At 49.7% G+C, this 27,213-nt stretch overlaps 1 protein-coding gene across 1 annotated transcript in view; it reads left to right on the top strand.

The window, feature by feature from the left end:
* ABCB6 (ATP binding cassette subfamily B member 6 (LAN blood group)) overlaps nt 1–27,213 on the top strand; it is a 227,452-nt gene that overhangs the window by 115,435 nt on the left and 84,804 nt on the right. Inside the window, exons 8-10 of the mRNA XM_085650098.1 lie at nt 9,238–9,347; nt 14,988–15,053; nt 15,879–16,004. Coding sequence (XP_085506224.1) covers nt 9,238–9,347; nt 14,988–15,053; nt 15,879–16,004 — 302 coding nt within the window. The remainder of the gene's footprint in view (nt 1–9,237; nt 9,348–14,987; nt 15,054–15,878; nt 16,005–27,213) is intronic.

Below are 27,213 nucleotides of genomic sequence, written 5' to 3'. Positions count from 1 at the left end.
CAGCCGCTTGTATTTGTTGCATCGCGCTGGGGCTAAGTGAAAACAGATGGGCTTGTCACGATGGGCGGCATCACAAAACTGCAAGGGCATCAACAAAAGTGACAGCCAGCAAACTAGAAGCACAGAAAAAACATTAATCACGGCCTAAGCCAATTGGAAACGGTCGATACACAGGGGCGTGTATTAAAGTTCCCCTTCTTAGAGTGTTTACTATAGCACTCGCAGGGCGAGGAGCGCATGCGCACTCTAACGCCAGGCGAGACCTAAAAAGGAGCCTTCCAGCTGGCAGCCCCTCATACACATCATTGTCTGTGCCTTCCCCCATGAAGGAGTGTGCGTGGGTGCTACATTTCTTACTTAGGATGGGGCCAACTGTAAATTATACTTTCCTAAGATGGATCAGGAACAATATATTTGATCTTCAGCTTTGTTGTGGACACCCTGGAACATGTCCCCTTCCAAGTGGATCAGTGAAGAATCTTGGGATTACATTGATGATGAACGTACTTTTTAAACTACATATGGCACCATTGTCGACCATCTCTTGAGAACCTTTAAAAAGATCCTCTCTCATCTTTCAGTATACTCAGTATCTAATGCTCCAGGCACTGGGGGGGCCGTGACTATTACTGGAAGACTCTTTATTTGGAGCTTGCTTCTGCGACCACTCACCCTCTGCAGCTCGTTCAAAATGCAGCAGCTTGTTTGCTGCTTAAGTTACTGCGCTGTTCTTCCATCTCTGGCCACCTTGCTGGTCTCAGCTGGCTTCCTGTTTATAAGCTCGCAGCGTTTAAGAGTTTATGCATCTGCTTTAGAGCCTTGCAATACCAGCTGCCCTTGTGTCATTGGTAGCACCAATGCTGTCTCTCAGATCTTCCTCAGCCAATCTACTTGCAGGTCCCAAGTCTAATGACAGTATCAAGGCAGCCGATCTTTTGATAAAAACTGGAGCGCCTTCCCTTTAAACTACACTCCACCTCTCAGCGCTATCTGTTTCAGAAGCTCATAGGACCTTGCTTTCTGCCTGTTGGAGCTGCTGGTTAGCTTAGCTCCTTTTCAGTTCTTGATTATTTCTTAAACCATTAAACCAGTGATTGGTTTATTCACAGGAAAGACAATTTATCATAAGTAACACACATAGAGACCATAAAAGGTAGATAGGATCGGAGGAGACAGGACGTTTGCCGGCGCCCTCCTATTTGAAGTAACTTGAGACTCTGGGTCCATTTCTAAGAACCTTAATATTATCGGATGAGACAGGACGTTTGCCTGAGCCCCCACCCCGCCTTAACTATACTGAGACCCTCTGGAACCAGTATTGGAAGAGGTTAATCGAATCTCATGACTGGGAATCCCCATTGGGGAAGAACCATCGCTGCACAGTAGTCTCTGCTCCTGTGCGAGTATTTACTACACCAAACGAGAAGATATTTAACACGCCCATTGAGCTACATTGGGCTCTTTTTAGGCTGTCACCCCACTGCCCCTGTCCTGATGAAGACCTGCATTGACTAGATAGTAGTGCCCCCCCTGGGTTGAAACGTCGACATATATCCCCTGGATCAGTTGAAAGACTCTGCATAAAGACCCACTTATTCAGTCTGCAGACCGATTTAAATATTTGTTTTTCTGGCCTTCTGAAATTGTCAATACCGCCAAAAGTCACTTTGTATATATTACGCACCATCACTACAGCACTGAGCACCACATGTCACTTTGTCACAAATTATAATTCACTCTTATGTCTTGACAGCCATGCAATTTAATGTGGGTATTTATAAATGACGCAATTTATAAAAATTTTGAATACCTTTTATGGTCTCTATGTGTGTTACTTATGATAAATTGTCTTTCCTGTGAATAAACCAATCACTGGTTTAATGGTTTAAGAAATAATCTATACCCGACAGAACCAATTGTTATTTTTATATATGATTGCCCAGGTTCTGAGGGATACTGGGATACCCCATTGTTATCACAATCCTTTTCAGTTCTTGGCATCAGAGCTAATTTCTGGGAACTGGCCAAGGGAAGTGACTCTGAAGATAGCGACACTTCAGTCTCAACATAACAAGATTGATCAAAAATGTATCATGGGATGCACGAAAATAATAATACGTGTCTATAAAAACCTGAAGAAACCTTATAAGCGTTTCAGAACTTGAAATATGTCTTGAGGCGTTGAGCGGATAGAAGGATCCCGCTGGGTAGCGGCATATTTATCCCAGAAGTGACGCTGGCGGAATGTGATGAGCAATTACAGTGCCAGAAAAATGAATGCGGATACTGTTGAAGCGGCTGGTGGTCGGTGTGGGTGGGTGGGGGGTTGGTAGAAAAGTAACAAAAGCCTGACGCTCCTAGGGCGAAGGTAGCGGTGGCACCATCCCACATACACCCTTGGCATTCCTCCTGGCATGGAGGCTCTGAAGTGAAGGGAGGTGGAGGGCTCTCGATTGATGTGGGTGGGACGCTAACCCAATCTTTGGTGACGTTGAGTGTACAACTACTCTCTAGCAGCCCTCAGTGCTATTTCCCTAACTAATATTGTTAACATTAGTGTCCTTGCGGTCTTTGCGGCACTCATACAAGGATTAGCCTCGGTAGCCCACCCACCCCTACAGACCACGCTCGGAACCTCGGCATCATCCTGGACTCCTCCCTTTCCATGAACCGCCAGATCAACGCTGTCGCCTCCATCAGTTTCAACTGCCTACGCATCCTCGCAAGATCTTCAAATGGATCCCCCCCGACTGCAGAAGAACCGTCACCCACGCGCTCATAACTAACAGACTGGATTACGGAAACTCCCTCTACGCTGGAATCAACAAAACTCTTCTGCGTAAACTACAAACCACTCCGCACCATGAGCACATGACCCAACACATACGAGGCTTCCACTGGCTCCCCGTCGAAAAGAGGGTCACCTTCAAACTCCTCACCCACGCCTACAAATCCCTCAACAACATCGTACCCAATTACCTCAACGAGAGACTGTCCTTCCACATACTTAAGAGAAACCTCTGCTCTGCTGACCTCGCCCTGGCAGAGGTTCCCCGCATCCGCAGAAAGAGAACCGGCAGGAGAGCTTTCTCTTACATCGCAGCAAAAACCTGGAACGAGCTTCCGGTGAACATCAGATGCTCCCCCACCCTGCACACGTTCAGGAAGGACCTCAAGACCTGGCTCTTCGACTGACCCGGAGCTGCCGCTCCCCCCGCCCCCGCTCCCCCCGCCCCCAGCGCCTTGAGACCTTACGGGTAAGTAGCGCGCTATATAAACCCCTGATTGATTGATATTAAACAAACTGATATTACGTCTGCTTGATAGATACTTGACCACCCATTCACTTGGTTTGCACAGTGGATGGCCATTGGCTAACAGATGTTAAAAAATCTTTATATTGAAAACTGGCGTGGCGGTGTGTTTTTCACCAGGGCGCTGAGGAAAATGGTGAAACAACATGTGCTTAACATGCAGCAGTAAACATGGAAGCAGTCATAACAGTTTGTCCGTTGCATATGGCAATACACCGTGGCAGTGTATGCTTTGCGAACGACCACAGTGCCAAAACTTACATCATAGCCCTATGTATCGGATGAACAGATCTGCTGTCTGAGATCTGGGCCTATGAGATCAATAACCTGAGATAGTCAATAGTCTGCCCCAGTCCTGGCACCACAGGCAGCAGCCCTGGCACACTGGGCACAGACTGGACAAGGAAGCACCCTTGGAGACTATCATTGCTCAGACTCCTTACCGCCAGTCCCATCCAGGCTCTGATGCCCTCACGTTATCTGCTACTAAGTAGAACAGCGGGATCTTCATAAGCTCCTCGTTTCTAAGATGCTACCTCCCGAGGAGCTTACGTCATGTTCTTCCTCACCCGAAGCTTCTTGGGTCATGAACAGCTAGTCTGTTTCTCGGATCCTTCGTCTCCCGTCCAATTTACATTCTCCAGATCATAATGTCGATGGAGGTAACTCTTGGTCGCAAAGAGGAAGCTTTTGGTCCAGTGGATGCAGTGATGGGGCTCTTAACTGAACTCATCCGATGATATGTAGGTATTGTGTATGAATTTATGGTGGTGATTCTATAACGCTAACTTAGCCAAAAGGCAGCAGAGCACTTTTAATGGTCGAAGACGAGCATAAAGTCGATGAGTTTCTAGGAGAAGACCCTGGGTTCCAGACGGGTAACTCACTGGTAGCGATGTGTGCCCTTCATGAGCCTCTGCTGGTTTGTTTCCGCTGGGATTATTTTCTGGGTTTGTCTGCCTTGTACTTTGATACTGTAGTGATTGGGACCTCAGGTTATTGTGTGTTATTATTGTTGATAAGGAAGGAGGGTGTTTGTCAGATAAAGGTTGGGAATTGATGTTGGATGTAGACAAGCATGGTTTAGCACCAGGGAGATAAACTGCAAAAGCTTATGTGAGGTTTGTGTGTCTCTATTTCTTTTGTACATGTCCTGTCACTTGTTGGTATATTGCCACGGCTCACTAATAATCTTACACATCTTCTGTCCATCGGAGTGACTCCCTGTGTGCATCTTCTGGTCCATGCATTCTGTGTATGGCGTGTCTCTCCATCCCTTTGTTGTCTGGTACATGTTCATCCTCCTGCCTGTCTCTCCTGTTACGGCGTCCCCCATGCTCTGTCTGTGTCACTCCATGGCATTTGACTTTCCCTAAGATGTGTGTCTCCTATGGTGTGTGTGCTTGAATGTCCCTTATAGTGAATGTGTCCACTATGTTCTCTGTACTATTGTACTGTTAGATTCCCTTTTTCAAACTTGCCTCCCCAAGGGTACTGGGGTTGAGCTGTGGGAAATGGAGCAATACCAAAGGTTGGCCCCAAAGTAAGATTACCAATGACAGGGTCCTTTCTTTTTAGCTGGGTGGTCAATATCTACATTGCTTGCTGTCATCTGGCACGCAGGGATCCAAAGGCACCCACACTGTCAGTTGGCACCCAGCGGGAACGAGGACATAGCACTTTGAAGTCTAGGACACCAGACACCTGTAGTCACAGTAGTGCTGAAGCCGCATGTCAAAGAGCAAGTGTTGAGTCTCTCGGCAAGGGTGAAAAACGAGCATTACTTTTGGACTTTGAAATGGGTCAAGAAGGCCCAGGGGTATCTATGAATGACACAGGAGTGGGACAGGGGTGTGGAGGAACCATAGGTCCTGTGCGCTCTGCCGTCCTCCAGTGGGGTGGGGGATCTGCTGGATGAAATCCACATCTTGTGCTCCTTCGGCCCTGGACAGCAGACTCTGTGTTCACATGGCTCCAAGGCATGCTATTACTTCCTCGGGCAGGATGGCCCTTCCAGAAAACACAAGTCTAGTTATGTGAAAAAGGCAGCTTTAATAAGACAGAGGCATAATTCAGGTAAACTTCTCTTGGCACCTGCCATACATACTGCAAATCCAGGCCTCAATAAAGATTTCATAAGCTGCCCATTTCCCTCCCCTAACCATCCCCCTGTAGAACAACACATCGCTAAGAGACCTTCCTGGTAGACGTGCACTTAAGAAATTAACATTAACATAACCTAACTCTCCTCGCCTGAAATGCATGCTGCAGGAGCATCCCAACATAGTCCGACATTGCGATCTCACTCTTGTATTTCGGGTTCCCTCACCCTCCTACCCCCACCACCCCCTCTCAGTTCATTGTGCTGACCAGCATACCCCAAACTCCATTCACTTCCTGCAAATTCCTTTCTGAAACAACTGCCTACCTATAACCTGCTGCACCTGCCCATCAGCGACAGACCAATGTAAACAATATCCTGAGCATCTCTCTCTTACCAAGGATGCCCAAAGACCAAATAACCGAAGAAAGAGCACCCCACAGTCGCTATCTAGAATTGAAAGGGGGAGGGTGGTAAAACTCTCTGACCTCAGACCGGTGTGCACCCCCGTCTAAAGGAAAAGGAGCGGTCAATAATGGCTGCTCTTCCTTTGAAGTCCAGAAAAACCCACCAAGCCACCCCTGGCCACTAGCCGGTTGACCACCTGTCCCCTTTGACTCGACGACCTGCCCGGAGCACCTGAGTGGGGGTGGGGGAAGAGGCTTAGGAGGGGTCGAGGGGGGTTATTGTTTGCTGCCCACCCCAAACCCACATTCAGCTTCCCACCAAAATCGAAACCTGGACCTCGGCTCTTCACCTCCAGGTCAGGGCAGCTCCCATCCTGCAGCCCCCATCTTTCCAGAAGTGTCTTTTCAGATTGTGGGGAGGGACATCGGCAGAGTCCTGTCAGAGTGTCGTCTCTCTGCTGATGTCACAGGACTTCTCCATGACTGTAAGACGAGTACCAAGTACTGGTACCCGAGGGTCAGTACTCATCCGAACTTGGGGACACTTGTGGGGGGCCAGAGCCTAATCTGTAAGCTGTAGCTCCTTTAGATTTAAACTCCTCAATAAAAGAAGGAATGGGGCATTTTTGCAAGCACCTTCCTAGGAAAACAACCAAAATCCCCTTTTTTCACGAGAGGCGGTCACAACACAAGTGGTTTTTGTTGTGGCTTAGGGTGCAGTGGCTGCTGAGAAGGCCTGCTGAGAGGTGGATTTCTTTAATCTCACAGATAGAAGAGGGATAATGACAACATGTGAAGGTGAATGAGTGTGTGGGAATGCACCAAATTGATTAAAACTGCCCTCACACACAGCAAGCTGTGTCGTGCTTCATCATAGGGCTGCTAACAAACCTCCGCGCTAACCCAACGCTGGAGGTGGAGCAATAGGGAGGGGAGAACAATACAACATACAGTGTAGGATCACAGATGAGGAATGGTGCAGAAATAGTGATATAAAACTGGTAACAGGGAGTCCTTATCAAAGTTTTTAATGCTAGGTACCCTGTCCAGATTTAAAACAAAAAGTGGATGCTAGGTTGGGGAGCTTATGATGAGACACCAACCCCTCCACTCTGCAGAAGTGTCAACCTGTTTCAGCCGGCTAAAACGAATCCCCCGGCTTTCCTCAGGACTCGCACCACTGTGATCCCTGGGTGCTCGCCCTCCCTTCTTTAAACTAGAAGTAAAGGGCATCTCACCTTCAGTAGAGCCCCTCGCTCTTGGAAAGGAACCTGTAAAGTGATTAAAAAACATAGAACGAGTGATGTGTAGAGTGTAGTGCCCTACATACAATGTTTAATAATAATGAAAATGAAAAGGTGCATAAACCCCACTCACTCCTAATCTTCAGCTGAATTATATGAGCACAACCCCTCCCCAAAAAACATTCTGGGTGGGGGTGGTTATTTTTCATTTTTGTAACATTTAAATTTGACTCGCTCAGTCGCGCCTTTGACAAATACCCAAGCACTCTGTCGCATGATTATAGCAGTGCTTACTCTCAGATTTTCTGAAGTAAAGGATTAGATAAAAATGCACTTGGGAATCGAAAAAATACTCAGAGGACACCACATTCAACCTTCGCCTGTTGATCATGAAACTTACCGAGTTTATTACATTTTTAAACTCGAACTGGCGGGGGAGTGAGAACAGCTCCCTATTAGCACTCTCTGTAAGGAAATAAGAAATGTTTAAAAGTCTCGGTATTAACACTAATAGAGAGCGGAGAAAACCCCATCCGGAAGTTTCAACTCTCCCATTGTTCTTTCCCGACAAATAGAAGCAAGAATACGCTTTTGGTATTTTTAAGCAAATCGTGCCGAGTTTCTTTAGGCGTTATTGTGAGAAAACGCATTTGTGTGGTGGGCAAAAACCATAATTTATCACAGATATTCAAAGTGCTCCCTGAGATACGGTCAAGCCCATCCTGGTTTTTAGGTACCAGAATGAAACCCGATGATGAAGGATGCCGCTACTAGGGCGGGTGAGGGTCTACCTAAGAAATAAGGACATTTTCCTTTTACTAGTGAGGCTTCTTTTGAGGAGTGACTGTGTAGATTAGTCAGGGGATACCTTTTTTGTGATTGATTCCATAGCCATACCAGACAGGCATCATTCCAGACCAGGGAAAATGGCGGACCTTTGCACACATGTACAGAAACTCCATCATATACTCCGTGTACAAAGAAGACATGGTCCCTGCGACACATGGAATTCACACACTTCACATACAAAATGGATAAACATTACAAAATCTCCCTTACAACGGCTGTCGGGTTCTCCCTCAATTGTGTGTTGTTTGTTCTCCTTCGTGGTATGTGTTTCTCCTCTGTGTTTTGTTCCTTCCTGTGATGCGCATGTTCTCAGATTTGCACCTTCCCTCTCTCGCACATCATACGTGCCTCTTCAACATGTGTTGTCTCTGCTGTGCCCTGTGTATGTGCCTCCCCTAGTATGTAGGCTGCTGCCTGCATTGCTGCTCCCCAGGCATGTACCCTGGTGATGTGTCTCTGAGGGATCATTGTCCTAATATGAGAACCAGAAATATCAAATGGACAGAATACTGTGTCAAAAATATCGAGAAGCTAAGTGCAAATAGCGAAGTATGGATTTACCATTCTTAACTCACATCTACGAACCTTGGCGATCTATATCATCAAGGAACATATATGAGGAGTTATACATAGTAAAATGTTGCTTATCTATAGAAACTAGGACTGGGTGTGAAATTCTGCTCTGTTCGCAGAACTTTTCCCACTCCACGTAGAATGTGGAGTTTCAAAAAACTCAGTGGGTCGGAGGGAAATTCTTACTCCAGACCACCCCCGGGCGAGATTTCTCAACGCAGGCGGTCACAGATGGTCTACACCGCTCGTGTTGAGAAACCTTCTGTTCCTCGATGAACATCTACTCAAGCGGCAGAAAGAAGCAGCGCCCTCTTGTGCTGCGCGTGGTGCAGTTTGTGCTGGTTTTACAGCACGGGACAAGCACCTGGCACTGAAAATTAGCACGAGCCGCACAACGTAACATGCTCCACCACTTGCAGAGCTCCACGTAGCGCGGCAGAGTTTTTTATCACTTAGCAGAGTTCCGTAGTTGCGTAGCGAAACTCTGTGAACTCCACCCAGGTCTAATAGAAACTTAATTTCACAATATTTTGTACTCCACATTCTTGACACAATATTTTGTCCCATAATCTTTTTGGTTTCAATATTCTGTGTAAACACCTCTCTGACAGTATGTGTGTCTCTGTGCCTCCCCTGTGGATCTAAGTGTGTCACTTGTGCTGCACTAGTGCACCCCTCTCTACCCTATAGCGCCTAGACACTTCTCTGTTTGCTGCTCCATTGTCTCCCTTCTTTCCTTCTCGCCCCAGGTCTCACTATCGTAATCACTGAATGGAGAACCAAATATCGCCGGGACATGAACACTCTTGACAACCAGGCGAAATCCAGGGCTGTGGACTCGCTGCTCAACTTCGAAACGGTAACAAGCTTTGTGGCTACTGAGAAATGTGCATTACTTGCTCCCTGTGCAGAGTCAGCTGTGACTCTCCCCCACCCACTCTCCCAGTGCACATGTACCTCTGCCCCTGCTCTCCCAGTGCACAGGTACCTGTGCCCCCTGCCCTCCCAGTGCACAGGAACCTGTGCCCCTGCTCCCCAGTGCACAGGAACCTGTGTCCCTGTTCTTCTAGTGCACAGGAACCTATGACCCTGCTCCCCCAGTGCACAGGAACCTGTGTCCCTGTTCTTCTAGTGCACAGGAACCTATGACCCTGCTCCCCCAATACACTGGAACCTGTGCGCCTGCTCTCCCAGTATGCAAAAGAAACAATTGATGGACAGAATAATGGACAATGCAAACATCAACCCCCCAGTCACAAGGATCTGGGTTAAATCCATCATTCTGTTGCCCACCACACCACCCTAGTTTGGACCCAGCCAAACTCCAGTGGCATGGAAAGCACTGGACCCACGTCTGAGCATACCCGTCCCACTCGGGGTGACAAATGCAAAAAGAACAATTGATGGACAGAATGTAGAACAATGTCATACATTCACCCCAGTACTGAGATCTGGGCCTAAATCCATCGTTTTTTTGCTCACCATGCTATTCCAGTTTAAACCCCGCCATATGCAAATCAGTCTTGACCCTCTGCCCCATGGGAACAGTCCAGCTCAAACTGCCAAGCCAGATCCTCCCTGGACCGGAAACAAGCATCCTGGGACCGGTTTCAGAACATCACCCTTCATCAGCCAGGCACAGCATCAAGACTGATTTGCACATGGCTGGGTTCAAAACTGGAATGGAATGGTGAGCGAAAAAACAATGGATTTAGGCCCAGATCTCAGTACTGGGGGGAATGTATGACATTGTTATGCATTCTGTCCATGAATTGTTCTTTTTGCACCTGCTCTCCCAGTGCACAGGAACCTGTTCCCCCTTATCCCCCAGTGCACAGGAACCTGTGCCCCTGCTCTCTCATTGCACAGGAACCTGTGCCCCTGCTGTCCCAGTGCACAGGAACCTGTGCCCCTACTCTCACAGTGCACAGGAACCTGTGCCCCTACTCTCACAGTGCACAAGAACCTGTGCCCCTGCTCTTCCAGTTCAAACACATGAACCCTGTTTTTCCAGTGCAGAACACCTGTGCACCTGCTCTTCCAGTGCTGAGGCACCTGTGCACCTGCTCTTCCAGTGCTGAGACACCTGTGCACCTGCTCTTCCAGTGCTGAGACACCTGTGCTCCTGCTCTTCCAGTGCAGACACTGAACCCTGCTCTTCCAGTGCAGAGACACCTATGCTCCTGCGCTTCCAGTGCAAACACCTGAATCCTGCTCTTCCAGTGCAGAGACACCTGTGCTCCTACGCTTCCAGTGCAGAGACACCTGTGCTCCTACGCTTCCAGTGCAGACACCTGAACCCTGCTCTTCCAGTGCAGAGACACCTGTGCTCCTGCTATTCCAGTGCAGAGACACCTGTGCTCCTGCGCTTCCAGTGCAGACACCTGAACCCTGCTCTTCCAGTGCAGAGACACATGTTCTCCTGCACTTCCAATGCAGACACCTGCAACCTGCTGTTCCAGAGCTGGATACCTGTGCTCCTGCTCTTCCAGTGCAGGACATCTGCACCCTGCTCTTCCAGTGCAGAGACACCTGTGCTCCTGCTATTCCAGTGCAGAGACACCTGTGCTCCTGCTGTTCCAGTGCAGGACGCCTGCACCCTGCTCTTCCTGTGCAGAGACTGCTGTGCTCCTGCTCTTCCAGTGCAGAGACACCTGTGCCTCCTCTTCCAGTGCAGAGACCCCTGTGCTCCTGCTCTTCCAGCGCAGAGACCCCTGTGCTCCTGCTCTTCCAGTGCAGAGACCCCTGTGCTCCTGCTCTTCCAGTGCAGAGACCCCTGTGCTCCTGCTCTTCCAGCGCAGAGACCCCTGTGCTCCTGCTCTTCCAGTGCAGAGACCCCTGTGCTCCTGCTCTTCCAGTGCAGAGACCCCTGTGCTCCTGCTCTTCCAGTGCAGAGACCCCTGTGCTCCTGCTCTTCCAGTGCAGAGACCCCTGTGCTCCTGCTCTTCCAGTGCAGAGACCCCTGTGCTCCTGCTCTTCCAGTGCAGAGACCCCTGTGCTCCTGCTCTTCCAGTGCAGAGACCCCTGTGCTCCTGCTCTTCCAGTGCAAAGACACCTGAACCTCCTTGCTATTCCAGCGCAGACACCCGCACCCTGGTCTTCCAGTGCTGGATGCCTGTGCTCCTGCTCTCACAGCACAGACACCTGTGCTCCTGCTCTTCCAGTGCAAACTCCTGCACCCTGCTCTTCTAGTGCAGGACACCTGCACCCTGCTCTTCCAGTGCAGGACACCTGCACCCTGGTCTTCCAGTACAGGACACCTGCATCCTGGTCTTCCAGTGCAGGACACCTTCATCCTGGTCTTCCAGTGCAGGACACCTGCACCCTGGTCTTCCAGTGCAGGACACCTGCACCCTGGTCTTTCAGTACAGGACACCTGCATCCTAGTCTTCCAGTGCAGGTCACCTGCATCCTAGTCTTCCAGTGCAGGAAACCTGCACCCTGGTCTTCCAGTGCAGGACACCTGCACCCTGGTCTTCCAGTGCAGGACACCTGCACCCTGGTCTTCCAGTGCAGGACTCCTGCACCCTGCTCTTAAGTAAGTCGCGGTTGCAAATTTAAAGAAGGACCCTTCCCAGCGGACCCTGAAGTAACCCCGTGGAAGACAGAAGGTTGGAGAACCACCCCACCTGTGGATACCCCAGGAACCAGGATACCTACACCAGGGAAGCCGGGTGCATAGGTGTGAAGTGGCGTTGGAGACTGCAGTCGAACTCAATGGAGAACTTCAGGAAGATGCCGCTGCTGGAGAAGGTGAAAGTGTGCGGGGGAACCCAAAGGTGGATTCAAGTTAAGTACTTGCAAGCAGAGGGGACAGAGTCTATGCCACTCTGGAGTGACCAGGAGGCACGGAAGACAAATGCCCACCGATGTCAGGTGTTGCAGGAAAGGTGGCCATGACCTTGGAGCAGCAGCTGTGTGGACCAGGCGACGCTGTGGAGGACCAGGATCATTCACGAGCTGTCCCAAGTCAGATATCGAGAACTGAGGGGTCGGTGTCTGTTGGGAGCACCAACAAGCTTGGGCAACTGCAAACAACGTGGAAAGCGAAGAAGGTGCAGCAAAATCCAGTTGACTCACCACAAGCAGGGGAGTCCGGGCAGGCTGCGAGCAATCAGGGGAACTTGCTGAAATTAAAGAAGACGCTCAAGAGAACCCACAGACCAGAGGCACTGGAGTCGCGAGAGGACCTCGAGCAGCTCATTAAAGATGCAGACCCACAGTACAAGTGCTACAGTGAGGATGAAGATCTTAGTCACAAGAGATGCTTGAGGGTGGGGCTACTGGGAGCCTGAAGATCTTCGTGGAAGGAAGCCAACAGGCCTTTGAACTGCAAGTCAGCTCGGTGCACAGGGGTTCAGTTCCTGCGGCTCCGACGAGGGATACTGGCCTCAAACTTGGTGAGAGGACGTGGCAGGCCTCTAGGGATGTGAAGAACTACTACCTGTGTTGCTAAGCCTTTCTGAGTCCATGGGAGCCCAGGATTAGCAGACCGGTCAGCTTAGTTGCTGTGCCTGCCGATGCAGGGAAGTGACTCCTTCACTTCAAGGGAGATTCCTCCAGGTGTCTTGGATGCCCACAGGCCTTGGAAGGTTCCTGTATGGTGCACAGGTACGGACGTTGCAGCAGACGAGCAGGGTGATGAGATCAGGAGCAGCAGGAGTCTTCCCAGTTGCAGTCCTGATGCCCAGAGCGAAGTACAGAGTGCCCAGACAGTTGAAGAAGAAGTGGTGTCTTGAAATGAATCTTCTCCCACAACGAATCTAGGGACCCATCCTCAGGTAAGCCCTTAAGTACCCTAAGGTAATGGTTGGGATGATTCAGGGTTCCCTCCCAGGGGAGGGGTCGGACAGTGGGGAGGATACTCCCATGTCTTTTGTCCTGTTTAGTGCCAGAGTGGGAGCCAACGGCTGTTTGAACTGGACTATGTAAGGAGGACACCAAGTGTGCCCTTCAAACATACTGAGTGGTGCTGGCAAGCGCTCCCACTTGGCCCCAATACACTAAACCCTGTCTGGGAGGTGGTCACACCTCCCTGTGACATGATACCTATTGTGTTGCCTTCCCCTGTTCGAGCGTGGCTCAGCAGCAGAAGGGCAGAATCGTGTCTCTGGTCGGCAGCAGCCATGTTGTGATGTCCGGATCTAGAATACCGGTACCAGGAGCACTGAGGGCCTCACGGAGGAGCTTTACAGTGCATGGAATAATACCTACCACACCGTTTACGGTGTCGGGGGGGTTCTAACGTGTTTGATACCAAACATGACAGGGTTCGTTACAGCGAGTTTAGAGAAGGTCATTGCGTAATGACGCACGACTACTCAATGTATCATAATGGCTGATGTACTTACAACCCATGAGAATGGACTCTGAAGGTTGTAAGGGTTTCCTGCTCATGCAGGGGCACCCTCACACTTAGAACCAAGCACCCTGCCTTCAGGATTTACGGGCCTGCTTTAGGGGTGAATTAAAGGTTTTAAGTGCAGTGACCTTAGATTTAGAGGAATCTATATCTGTCATAAGTGGTGCTAGCACCAGCATACACAGGCTGCAATTACAGGCCTGTAGGTGCAGTTTGAGTGGTCCCCCAAGGGTGGCATAATACATGCTGCAGCCCATGGGAGACGTCTGGTGTACCTATGCCATGGGTACCTCAGCACCATATACTAGCGACTGATAAGGGTACACCAGTGTCCAATCTGGGATGTACCTAAGTGCTTACCAAACCAATTTAGGGGAGAAAGCACAGAGACTGGGGTCCTGGATAGCAGGAACCCAGTCAGACTAGTCAGAAACAGCATAACACCAGGCAGAAAGTGGGGGTAACTATAAAAGCAGATCCTACTTTCCTACACACGACGACCCATATCTCCTCACTTTAGTCTTTTTCTCCAGCCAGGCTGGAGTCTGTACGACTGAATCAACATCACTGTTTAATTTCCAAGTGTTATCTTGTGAATCATAAGTAGAGATGCTTCCGTGGCAAGAATATTATTCCAGCTATCCTTAATAAATAAAAATACAGATCAGCCTAGAGACATTGTTCTCCATTCTGTAACATGATACATACCATAGTGTCCGACTCTGGGAAGTCACTCTGCACAAGAACATGCTGGGATTGAGCAGGCGGCTGTCCCAGGTCCATCAGACAGGATTGAAACTCGATAGTTATGAGTTGCATCCCTCACTGAAAAAAATACATCAAAACGATAGTTCTATCCGGGGTTTAAAAGAGGAACAGTGTATAGGTGTGTCTGAAATCCACACCCAGTACCCGAAGAAAATCCGTACATGGTTGTCCACGTGTCATTTAAAGCCAACGAGACCTCTGAAGTGCAGGAAGATCACTCAAGTCTGTCAATATCTCAAGGTAGAAACTGGACTCAACACTTGACCCCACAACACGCATGTGCAATCCCTTTCCCTTAACAGCTCTCTAAACCCAACCAGCGCTGTCTAGAATTGCCTTCACTCAAACTTGTTTTTTCTCGTCTCTCAGGTGAAATATTACAACGCAGAGAGTTACGAAGTTAACCGATTCGACGAGGCGATAGTCCGCTATCAAGTGAGAAACGCATATTTTCTGCCACACTGTTTAGTTATTGCTTCTTCTCCTGTGCTCCCCTCACTTGTAATTTTATGCACCCTTAGTGCCCATCTCTGTGACCAATCGTCCCTAGTCCCGTGTCTCTATGCTTCTGTATCGGTGTCACATATATCACGCCCTATCTCACCCCACCCATGCCTTCTTTCTCCTCTGTGTCCACATACTCCTGTACCAGTGTCAAATTTATCATATCCTATCTACCTCACCTCACCCTCATGTACCCTCCTTCTCCTCTGTGTCCACATGTCCTGTACTAGTGTCACATATATCACACCCTATCTACCTCACCTGTGCCCTCTTTCTCCTCTGTGTCCAGATGTCTTGTACACGTGTCACATTTATCATATCCTATCTACCTCACCTCACCCACGTACCCTCTTTCTCCTCTGTGTCCACACGTCCTGAACTAGTGTCACATTTATCACGCCCTATCTACCTCACTCTGTGCCTTTTTTTCTCCGCTGTATCCACATGCTCCCCTCCATGGGTTCTTTAGTCCCCCTGTGGGCTTTGTCCCATCTCCGCAAACAGAGCAAAGTGGTTCGTTGGTGTTATTGGCGCGAGTTGGGAGGTTGTATTTTTGGTATGAGTCGGTTGGTTGTGTTTTAGATATGACTGGATCGGTGGTGGTTTTGCCATCTTTATTATTTATGTTTTCTTTCCCAATACGCACTGCTTTCCCTTAACTGTTGTCTTTTCACCCCAGAAGCTGTCGAGTGAGGATGTTCTTTTGTTTCCACCTCCTCGTTGTTTGCCCTGATTGTTACCTCCTTTTCTCACCAGACAGCGGAGTTCAAGGTGAACGCCAGCCTGGCCCTGTTGAACCAAACGCAGAACCTCATCATCGGCCTGGGACTGCTAGCCGGCTCGCTTCTATGCGCTTACTTTGTGACCGAGGGAAAGTTCACGGTTTGTGACCTTCAGATGATACTGTTATCTGGTTCACTGTTCTGGGTCTTCTGCCTGACTTCTGGGTCATCTCCACTCTGTCTTCCTCTGGCTCCAGTGCCCTGTGGGATCCATTACATGTGCCTCTCTTGTCTTCTTATAGGTCCTATCCTTGTTCGATAGTCAGTCTGTCAGTGTCCTTTGCCTCATCAATTTAATTCTCCAATCCATCTACTCTCTCAGTCCCTCCTGTGTCACACCAGTGTGTATGTCCTCTCTCTCCTGACTCTCCTGTCAAGAGTTCTTATCTTTGCGGGCTTCTTTTCTACACTCTCCTGCAGGTTTTTTGGTTCTGTCTTTTCCTAGTTGCCTACATCCTGGTTTTAGGTCGAAGTCTACCAGACAGCACAGCTGTCTGCTAAAGACATATTGGGGACATTCAGAAAGTTGACCTAGGAATGCAGTCCACCCGTTGATTATCATTGGCTTTGTGGTTTATAACTCACATGTTCTGGCATCCTATTTGCTGGCTTTATTTGCTTTTGGCTGTCCGGCTCGCGTTTGTCCCTCTTTGTATACTGTATTCTTCCTCAAACTTGCACCTGTAAAGAGTCCTTTAAATCTTGTTCTTAACTTCTCACATTTGCTGTGCATTGAAAGACAGAGGTCAAATATCAGGCTGTGCCTTCCAGGTAGCTTGGTGTTTGTTTTTATTTTTCTGACTTCAAAGTGAGAGGATTTATGTGACACGCTTGTTGGCGGTTTCCGTGACCGCATTTTGCCTGAGGCCCGTGGCTTGGGTGGGATTATGTCCCACAGCTCTCCTAGGGGCAAATAGTTCATCGTTTCCTGCTCTTAAGCGCAGGACATTTTCTGCAGCGCAGGATACGTTTGTTTATGGTTTCCCTGCACGCATTTTTCACATTCTGCTTGAGGCCCATGACTGTGGTTGGACAAGATCTCATGGCTCACCCATGGTCAAGGAGGGGGTCGCAGTTCATCGCATCGTGCTCTTAAGCGCGGGACATTTCTCGCAGTGTGGGGTGCGTCCCTCCCGGAAGACCAGACCCAAAACAGGCCTGTCTTCGCCCATCAGAGCCCAGAAGAGACTGGCCTGAGCCATGTGTCTTGGCTCCAATCCCTGAGTACAGATGCGACAATAAGAAGCCTGGACCATTGAGGGAGTTAAAGGTACGAAGTGTTTTTCTCCCCCCCCCCCCCCCCTCCCATTTTATATCTGACCAAATGACATAAAATGGGCAAACGGAAGGGCAGGCTACTCACTGTGTGTGTCCAGAGAGGAAAGGTGGTCTCCACATTTATCACCAATTATCCTTCGCCTGTTTTGGGTGCCATTCAAACTGAAATTGGTCGGGTTGAGGCCAGTCTGAATGCTACTTTAAGGAACTCTGGAGCATCATTGGCTAGCCCCCTAGATGCTGTGACAACCACTTTGTCAAACCCTGACGGCTCTCCTCCCTCTGATGTGCCATTAGGCCTTACAGTGATGGAACTTAACCTTTCCCGCACAGTGGTTTCTTCTGAGAGTCTACAGTCAAATCCATGTGTCATCCATGATTCACCAATGTTGACAGCGCTAGAGTCTATGGAGTTATCCAAGACTCCTTCAACCAAGAAAATCAGGAAAGGGTCGGCCAATGTGGACAGGGCGAGCAATAAGCCCTCACTGATTAGTCCTACTGTACCCCCCAAGCAAAGTGCCCGAGCAAAGACGCCTGACAGCAAAGTGGGCAGGAGGCTGACCAGGGACCTCACTGTTGGGGAAACTGATCTTAAAGATTTTAGTGGCACATGTCTAGAGAGACTAGACCGGCTGGATAGCCAAACAAGAGAGATGAGCATCTTTTTCTTCTTGATATTGCCAAAATTGAATGATTTGGATGGAACGCAGGCTTCCCTCCACTCCACTCAAGGAAGAGCGGTCAAAGGTATTGGACATGAAGAGAATCTGAGAGGCATTGATGAGCCAAGTGCCCTTGGGCAAAATGTGCAATCCCTGAAGTCAATCTTGGAAGCATAGAGTTGGAAGCCGAGAGGTACCTTGAGTCACTATGCGACAGTCTGGTGGCACAGAGATGACCCTCCCCGAGGAAACCCATGGACTCTGAGAAGATAAGGGGGGGGCGGAAAGGGGATGTCTATAGCAACCGGAACGCCCTAAAGAAGCACTACAAAAGCACAAGTGAGGGAGTTGATGTTTGCCCCCACATTTCTCGAGAATGTACCCCTTATATTATTGTCTTAGAGAACATGCCAAAAATAGACTCTTCGTGTATAGAAACACACATTTCCCTGTTGAACAAAGTGCCTCTCTGGCTGAGGAAACATTCAGGTTGGACCTGTGATCTGTCAAAAGAGATCATCGCTGCAAGGAGAGTATCCTGGCTTGGGTCACGAATAAAACCTCGCCCGGGGACTGTATTACAATTTACTTCAGAAGACCCCGTTTAGTACGAGCCATGTTACACTTCTTGTACCCATCAATATCTCAGCAGGAGGCATTTAAGCACCTACGGCTTCTTCAATGACACAAGCTCAAACCATTTAAAATCGACTATCAGCACAGTACAACACACTGGCCCTATAAGAGACAGTGCTGCAAGCTGATGCCATCGAGGTAATGTGCCAGTTTCCGACATATTCGAGGCCCTATCATCTTTAGAGCAGCTGGATTGAGCATCACACCTCTCTGGGTGCCCCGGCGATGGTCATAAATTTAATCTTCCTCCTATGACTGACCTATCAATGAATAACAATAATACAGAGTTGGGAAAAACTTTGGACTTAATTTCTTGGAATGTGGCAGGCCTACCGGCCAAATTGATTAATCCTGGTTGGTTACAGCTAGTGGAGCAGCATGAAGTCCTCTGCTGCCAAGAGACGTGGGCACCTAGTGGAGCAGCGTGTAGTCAGATGTTGGCACCTAGTGGAGCAGCATGAAGTCAGACGTGGGCACCTAGTGTAGCAGCGTGAAGTCAGACGTGGGCACCTAGTGTAGCAGCGTGAAGTCAGACGTGGGCACCTATTGGAGCAGCGTGAAGTCTGACGTGGGCACCTAGTGGAGCAGCGTGAAGTCCGACGTGGGCACCTAGTGGAGCAGCATGAAGTCCGACGTGGGCACCTAGTGGAGCAGCGTGAAGTCCGACGTGGGCACCTAGTGGAGCAGCGTGAAGTCAGACGTGGGCACCTAGTGGAGCAGCGTGAAGTCAGACGTGGGCACCTAGTGGAGCAGCGTGAAGTCAGACGTGGGCACCTAGTGGAGCAGCGTGTAGTCAGATGTGGGCACCTAGTGGAGCAGCATGAAGTCAGACGTGGGCACCTAGTGGAGCAGCGTGTAGTCAGATGTGGGCACCTAGTGGAGCAGCGTGAAGTCAGACGTGGGCACCTAGTGGAGCAGCGTGTAGTCAGATGTGGGCACCTAGTGGAGCAGCGTGTAGTCAGATGTGGGCACCTAGTGGAGCAGCGTGTAGTCAGATGTGGGCACCTAGTGGAGCATCGTGAAGTCAGATGTGGGCACCTAGTGGAGCAGCATGAAGTCTGACGTGGGCACCTAGTGGAGCAGCATGAAGTCTGACGTGGGCACCTAGTGGAGCAGCATGAAGTCCGACGTGGGCACCTAGTGGAGCAGCATGAAGTCCGACGTGGGCACCTAGTGGAGCAGCGTGTAGTCAGACGTTGGCACCTAGTGGAGCAGCATGAAGTCCGACGTGGGCACCTAGTGGAGCAGTATGAAGTCCTCTGCCGCCAAGAGACCTGGGAACAAGATCCCCTTTATTTCAACGGCTATTTAACGTCATGGGTCCCAGCCTTTCCATCAAACCCAGGAAGGGCAAAGGGCGGCTTCACTTTTATGCCTGTCACGCGTGCTGGCATCACTGCCTGTGGAGTGTATAGTACACCCTATTACCAATGCTGGAATCATTTAATTTGTTGTTGATTAACTTTTATCACAATGTTTTTGACACAACTATAATGAGGGTCGTAGATGGCCTGGAAGCCCATTTGTGGTAGGCGGAAAATGACCATGACTATGAATTTGTAATAACTTGGGCAGGGGATTTTAATATTTATACATGTGATCCTATAACTGTATTGCCCTGTGGCCTCGGGGATGAAGCAGGCTTACCTGTGACACGTTTCTGATGGATACATCTGCCAATGGATTCCTCACCTTGTGAATATCCCCTGCGCCAGCAACTTTCGGAAACTTTTGTAGCAGTCCACGCCGATGAGGTCGAAGACGACGTCACAGAGACACGGCTCCACTCGTGACTCCGCTGACGTCACCGGCTCCATAAGAAGACCTCGTCGGCGTGATGACGTCAGTTCCCTTTTTTCCGCGCCGTCGACGCCAACGGATTTCGGGAATCTCTCTCTGTAGCTATACTTGTTACTTTGTTTTCTGCTGGTTTCTCTTGGTCTTCTTCAGCTGAAATGTCGACGAAGAAGTCTGGATTTAAACCTTGTCGAATGTGGGAAACACATGTCGATTACGGATCTGCATGACGACTGCGTGTGGTGCCTGTCATCGGACCATGATGTGGAAGGATGTTCTTGTTGCCGCAAGATGAGCTCTAAGGCTCTTAAGGAGAGGGAAGCATAGCTCTTCATTGCCAAGATGAAGAAAGAAAAAAGAGGCCGGAGAAAATCGAGATCGAGATCGAAGTCAGCGTCAAAGTCGACTTTGGGGCATGCTTCTAAATCCAGGAAGCACAAGAAAAAGAGGAGGCATTCTTCTCGACGTCACTCTGATAGGGACGCGGCTCTGAGATCGACATCGCCCTCCCGATGCCGTAAGGACTTTGTATCTCCTTCGCCTCTTCCAGATTCTCCTATTGGCCTATCGTCACCTGTGGCTTCACCGGAGCATTCTCCGGCTCCGGCCCCGGCTCCATTTCCGACGCCGGCTCCATCCCCGGCTCCGGCTTCGTCTCTAGTTCCGTGTGAGGAGCCTCCTGCTCCGGCTGAGCCTTCGGCTCCATTGATTCCACTGTCGGCGCCGGTCGGCCCGAGTCCGGTTATGCCTGAACAATATCCTGCGTTTCCAGGACCAGGTCAGGACACTACGGATTATCTTAATGCTATGTACGGAGTCTTCTCCAGGGCCATGTACCCCTCTGGTGCACCTTCGGGTCCTATGGGTCCTATGGCCTTCAGTTTGGGAGTTCCCCAAGCCTATCCTCAGGCTCCCTTCATGCCATTTTTTCCGGCGACGCCGTCTTGGCATCTACCGGCGCCGAGGACATCGACGCCGCTCCCTTCTCCACCGGCGCCGACTCAACCTCGTTCGACGCCGGCTGGTCCATCGGATCCACACTCGGCTCCGGCGGCCGGCGGATTCGGTCACGGCGCCGGCGACTCCGGTTGTGAGGATCAGGTCTAGGAAGGAGGCCCAAAGGGTGCTGGATGAACAAAGGTACCTGATGGAGGAAGTAGAGGAAGGGGAGCTCATGGAATTGGACGATGTGCTTGATGAGTTGAAGGAGGCTGGTGGCCTGGATTTATCACCTGAATGGGAGATTACTCCGCCTTCTGATGTTCCTTCAAAGGATGTGGCACCATACCATGCTGTTATAAAGAAGGCAGCTGAACTTTTAGATCTACAATTGCCTTCTGCAGAGTTCAAACCTAACATCCTTACAGAAGTTCTGCACTCTCCTTCTGCTGTTTCGGAGCCTTTACTCCCTTTTAATGACGCCATTATAGAGCCAGTAATGGAGGTGTGGCTTAAGCCCTTTTCTGCTCTGGCAGTCTCTAAAGTTATTGCCAGGAGGTATAGGGCAGCTCCGGGGGACCCAGACTTTTTGACATCTCGCCCATCTCCGGAGAGTCTGGTGGTTCAGGCTGCCTGTTCCAAAAAATCATCAGGTTCTTTTCCCTAAGTCCCGAGTGACAGGGAGACGAAGAAATTGGATCAGTCGGCAAGAAGGTCTTCTCTTCTGCCAGCATGGCCCTTAAGTCGACGAATGCCAACTGTCTTTTGGGCCGGTATATCCATGCACTTATGGACTCAGCAAAGCAGCTAGCCCCGAAGCTCTCGGAAGAGGATAGGTTAAGTTTCAATGAGGTCCTTTCGGATACTCAAGCGGCGGCACGTCAGGTAATCCAAAGTGGCTTGGATACAGCTGACTCGGTTGCAAGAGTCATGGGATCTTCTGTTGCCACCAGGAGGAGTGCGTGGCTTAAATCTTCAGAATTCTCCCCTGATGTCCAGTCAACGCTATTGGACTTGCCTTTTGATGGCTCCGGTCTCTTTGGCAAGAAAGCGGATGCTGCGCTTGACAGATCTAAAGAGAGTAAGGCCACGGCTATATCTTTGGGCCTTCAATCTCAGCCGAGAGGTTTGTTTAAGAGGTACAGGGGCTTTGGAAGGTTGACCTTTCATTCTTACAGACAGTCCCAGCAGCAAAGCACTCTGTATAAGTGCTACAGAGGCAGAATCAGGGTCGCACTTGAGGTAGACCGCTCTCCTCCTCCTCCTCTTCCTCCTCAGCCCCTCCCACCACTGCAAAGCTGCCCTAGATCCACCATTCTGGATCATGCTGGTCCTGTGGGGGGCCGGCTTACCCATTTTCTACAAGATTGAGAATCGGTTTCTACAGACCTTTGGGTTCTAGATCTTGTAGAAAATGGGTACGCCCTTCCCTTTCGGGCATTTCCTCCAAATTACCCTCCTTGTCAAGGGGCTTGCTGAGAGGATCAACGTCTCCTCCTGCAGGAGGAAGTCCTGACATTACTAAAAAAAGGTGCGATAGGTGGTTCCAGAGCAGGAGAGGGGTCAGGGATGCTACTCCCGGTATTTCTTGATTCCGAAAAAGGACGGCAGATTGCGTCCAATATTGGACCTCAGGATCTTGAATCTTTTTCTGAAGCAAGAGAAGTTCAAGATGCTCACCCTTGCGCAGGTTCTTCAAGCACTGCAACAGGAGGACTGGATGGTGTCGATTGACTTGCAGGATGCGTATTTCCACATCCCCATCCTGAAGTCACACAGGAAGTATCTCGGGTTTACGGTAGGGTCGCAGCATTATCAGTTTGCGGTCCTTCTGTTTGGTCTTACTACTGCACCTCGAGTCTTCACGAAGGTGATGGCAGTGGTGGCAGCCCATCTCAGACGGTCGGGGATCTCGGTTTTCCCCTATCTGGACGACTGGCTGATCAAGGCGGAGTCGCCAGAGAAGGTGCTATGTCATCTGCAGGATACAACTCAGCTGTTGTACAAATTGGGTTTTTCGATAAACTTACCCAAATCTCACCTGGTGCCCTCTCAGCGCAACCTGTTCATAGGGGTGGTACTGGACACTACTGTGTGCCGGGCATTCCCTCCTCCATAAAGGATTCTCGACATACAGGAAATGATTCCCTTGTTTTACAATGGAGCGGTCGTACCAGTCCTGAAGGTCCTTCGCCTGCTCGGTCTGTTTGCTTCCTGCATTCTGTTGGTCAACCATGCACGCTGGCACATGAGGGCCCTACAGTGGTGCCTCCGCAGGCAGTGGTATCAGCACAAAGGAGATCTCAGGGAGTCTTTGAGGATCTCCGGAGAAGCTGCATAGGATCTGTCTTGGTGGAGCGTGGAGGGCAATCTGTCTCAAGGAAAGCCCTTTCATCTACCTCCATCGGTGGCCACAGTAATAACAGATGCATCCACTTTAGGCTGGGGTGCTCATTTGGGGGATCTGGAGATCAAGGGTCTTTGGTCTCCAGAGGAAAGGTTGCTTCACATCAACCTTCTGGAATTGCGGGCGATACGTTTGGCGCTCAAGGCCTTTCTCCCTTCCCTTCGTGGTCAGTCGGTTCAAGTCCTGATGGACAACACTGCCGCAATGTGGTATGTCAACAAGCAGGGAGGAGTGGGGTCTCTTTGTCTCTGCAGAGAGGCTCTGCGTCTCTGGTCCTGGGCTCAGGATCATCAGATTTGTCTGATGGCAAATCATCTGGCCAGGGTTCTGAACGTACGTGCAGACAGTCTCAGTAGGCAGTTCTCCGCCGATCACGAGTGGAGGCTTCATCCAGAGGTGGTTCGTCACGTTTTCCGGATGTGGGGAACCCCTCGGGTGGACCTGTTTGCAACTCACGAGAACACTCACTGCCCGTCATTCTGCAGTCTCCAGTATCCGATGCAGGGAGCGTTGGGGGACGCGTTTCAGTTGAGATGGGACTCGCATCTCCTTTACGCATTTCCTCCCATACCCTTGATTCCTCAGGTTCTGAGGAAGATTCGCCAAGACCGGGCCTAAGTCATATTGATCGCCCCGGATTGGCCAAGAAGGGTGTGGTACACAGATCTTCTCCACCTCTCCTCGTGCCCCCCACGCCGTCTCCCTCGGAGGGCAGACCTCCTCTCGCAGTCGGGGGGGCAGGTTCTACACCCCAACCTCCAGAACTTACACCTTCATGCCTGGAGATTGAACGGGGCAACCTGAATTATTTTTCTCTCCCGCCAGATGTGGTATATGTAATTTTGTCTGCCAGACGTCATTCCACCAAATCTATCTATTCCTATAGGTGGTCTAAATTTGTGCTCTGGTGTGGGGTGAAGTCAATTGATCCTTTGAGGGCTTGTTTATCTGACATTCTGCAGTTTGCCCTTTCTTTTGCTCAGCAAGGCTTTGCTGTAGCCACTGTAAAGGGATACTTATCGGCTTTGTCGGCATTAGTTTGCTTGCCGGATCAGCCGTCCTTGTTCAAATCCCCTATTGTTTTACGATTTCTGAAAGGCCTTACAAACAAGTTTCCTCCTACTCCTTTTATTGTGCCTCAATGGGACTTAAATCTTGTCTTAACTTATCTGATGGGTTCTCCCTTCGAGCCCTTACACAAGTGGCCCTTGAGACTGTTGTCTTTCAAGGCGGTTTTTCTCATTGCGATCACCTCGGTAAGGAGGGTAAGTGAGCTTCAAGCTCTGAGTTCAAACCCCCCGTTCTTGACCATTCATGCTGAAAGGATGATACTCAGGACCAGGGCTGCTTTTCTGCCTAAAGTGGTAACTCCCTTCCATCTGGGGCAGTCCATTACCCTCCCTACCTTCTATCCTCCCCCTCACCCTTCCAAGGAGGAGGAGGGACTTCACCACTTGGACCCTAAGAGGGCGGTGAGCTTCTACCTTGACAGGACAAAAGACTTTCGAGTTGATGACCAGCTCTTCGTGGGCTTTGTTGGCTGCAGGAAAGGCAGAGCGGTGCACAAGCACACCCTTTCCAGATGGATTGTCTTGTGCATCAAGATATGCTACTCTTTGGCTGGTAAGGAACCTCCAGAGGGTTTAAGGGCTCATTCTACTAGAGCTAAGTCTTCCACTTCTGCTTTGTCTAGAGGTGTTCCTGTGGAGGACATTTGTAGGGCTGCAACTTGGGCCTCCCTCCACACTTTCGCAAAGCATTACTGCTTGGATTCCGAGGTGAGGAGGGACGGACACTTTGCTCGTTCCGTCCTTCAGGACTTTCTGGTATAGAAGGGTGGACACCCTCCTCCGGGAGTGGGACTGCTGTGGGAATCTTTTCACAAGGTGAGGAATCCACTGGCAGATGTATCCATCAGAAGAACAAGTTACTTACCTTCGGTAACCTTTTTCTGGTGGATACAGTATCTGCCTGTGGATTCCCCACGGACCCACCCGCCTCCCCGTTGTCCACCCTTGCATACCTACAATTCTGATGATGGTGTTTCAAAATGTATTTGTTACTGTCTAAGGCATTGTGTTATTTCTTTTGCCTTTCTATTTATTCTCCACACTGTGTGTGTTGCTTTGCATATCATGTACTGTGTATATGGTGTATATATTGCTGTCAGTCCATCAGTGTGCCTTGAAGGCACAGAAAAAAGGGCGGATCTTACGTCATCACGCCGACGAGGTCTTCTTATGGAGCCGGTGACGTCAGCGGAGTCGCGAACGGAGCCATGTCTCGGTGACGTCGTCTTCGACCTCATCGGCGTGGACTGCTACATAAGTTTCCGAATGTTGCTGGCGCAAGGGATATTCACAAGGTGAGGAATCCACAGGCAGATATTGTATCCACCAGAAAAAGCATTACCGAAGGTAAGTAACTTGTTCTTCAGTCCTACCCCCTATGGAGACCTGTTGAATAGAGGAGTCGTATCGAGAAACTCGATATTCGCTGAAGACTTTACGTGTCTTAACTCCCGCTAAGCACCAACGTTTGTTGGGTCAGGCTTGTGCTCTATAATCGATCATATATCATTTAAAAATACGGTTGAAATATGGGACCGCGTGAGGAGACCTCAAGGCCGCCGTAGGATGAAGGATTCTCAAGCCTTCTGGAAGGATGTGAATGGCCCCCTTCTTTCAGGCTGTGACAGTTGGAAGGTTGATGTAGTCATCTCTGTGGAAGCATGGGTAGAGCATGTTTCTAAAATATTTGAGCCTGGTGCCCCAACCCAGCTTATGGTGTTGGGGAAGAAGCTCATAGCGACCCATAGGCAGGTATTGCCGTGACCAACTCAGTTAAGGTTTCGGATGTTATATTAGCTATTGAAAGCTGCCCCACAGATAAAGCTCCAAGCCCAGATATAACCCCTTTAAAGTACTTCCTCAATTCTGGGGACCATTAATCACCAGTGTGATAAGATCCGCAATTATAGGCCCACTGGGTCAAACCTGGCAGAAAGCAATCCTTGTGCCAATATTTGAAAGGAGAATCGGCCCCACTGCTATCACCCAAGTTCGCTCTTAGACGAACACAGTTAAAGTTTTGGGTAGGGTTATTCTGGCTAAGCTGGGAACATGGGCCACTTAGAACAAGGCACTTTCTGATGCACCGTTAGGGTTCCTTCGGTTAGGAACTGCGGAGCAGAGTCTAAATTTGTATGTTATAGCACATAAGAACATTAAGGCCAAAAAAGGCAGTGTACATCTGGCCTTTATGGATTTAACGTGTGCATTTGATACTGTCCAACAACCTAAATCTTGGTTGATTAAGGAAAGAAAGGGACTAGACAATACCATCATGAACTTATTCTGCTGGCTCCACGCGCATACTGCAGCTAAAATTCAATATAGTGGGGTAGGAGATCTCTCGAATTAAATGAGTTCTGTTGTGGGCATCAGACGAGGCTGTGTACTGGCCCCGCTCCTTTGTTTTACTGTACATCAACGCTCTTGAAGATTATTTGTGTACTAGAGGAAAAGATAAGCCAAAGATCGTCTCTCGCTCTGTACCAGTACTATTGTACGCAGATGATGCGGGGC

The sequence above is a fragment of the Triturus cristatus genome, chromosome 3_2 (genome assembly GCF_964204655.1).
Source record: "Triturus cristatus chromosome 3_2, aTriCri1.1, whole genome shotgun sequence".
NCBI lineage: Eukaryota > Metazoa > Chordata > Amphibia > Caudata > Salamandridae > Triturus > Triturus cristatus.
Note: the sequence above shows the minus strand (reverse complement) of the source record. Positions and strands in the feature narration are given on the sequence as shown.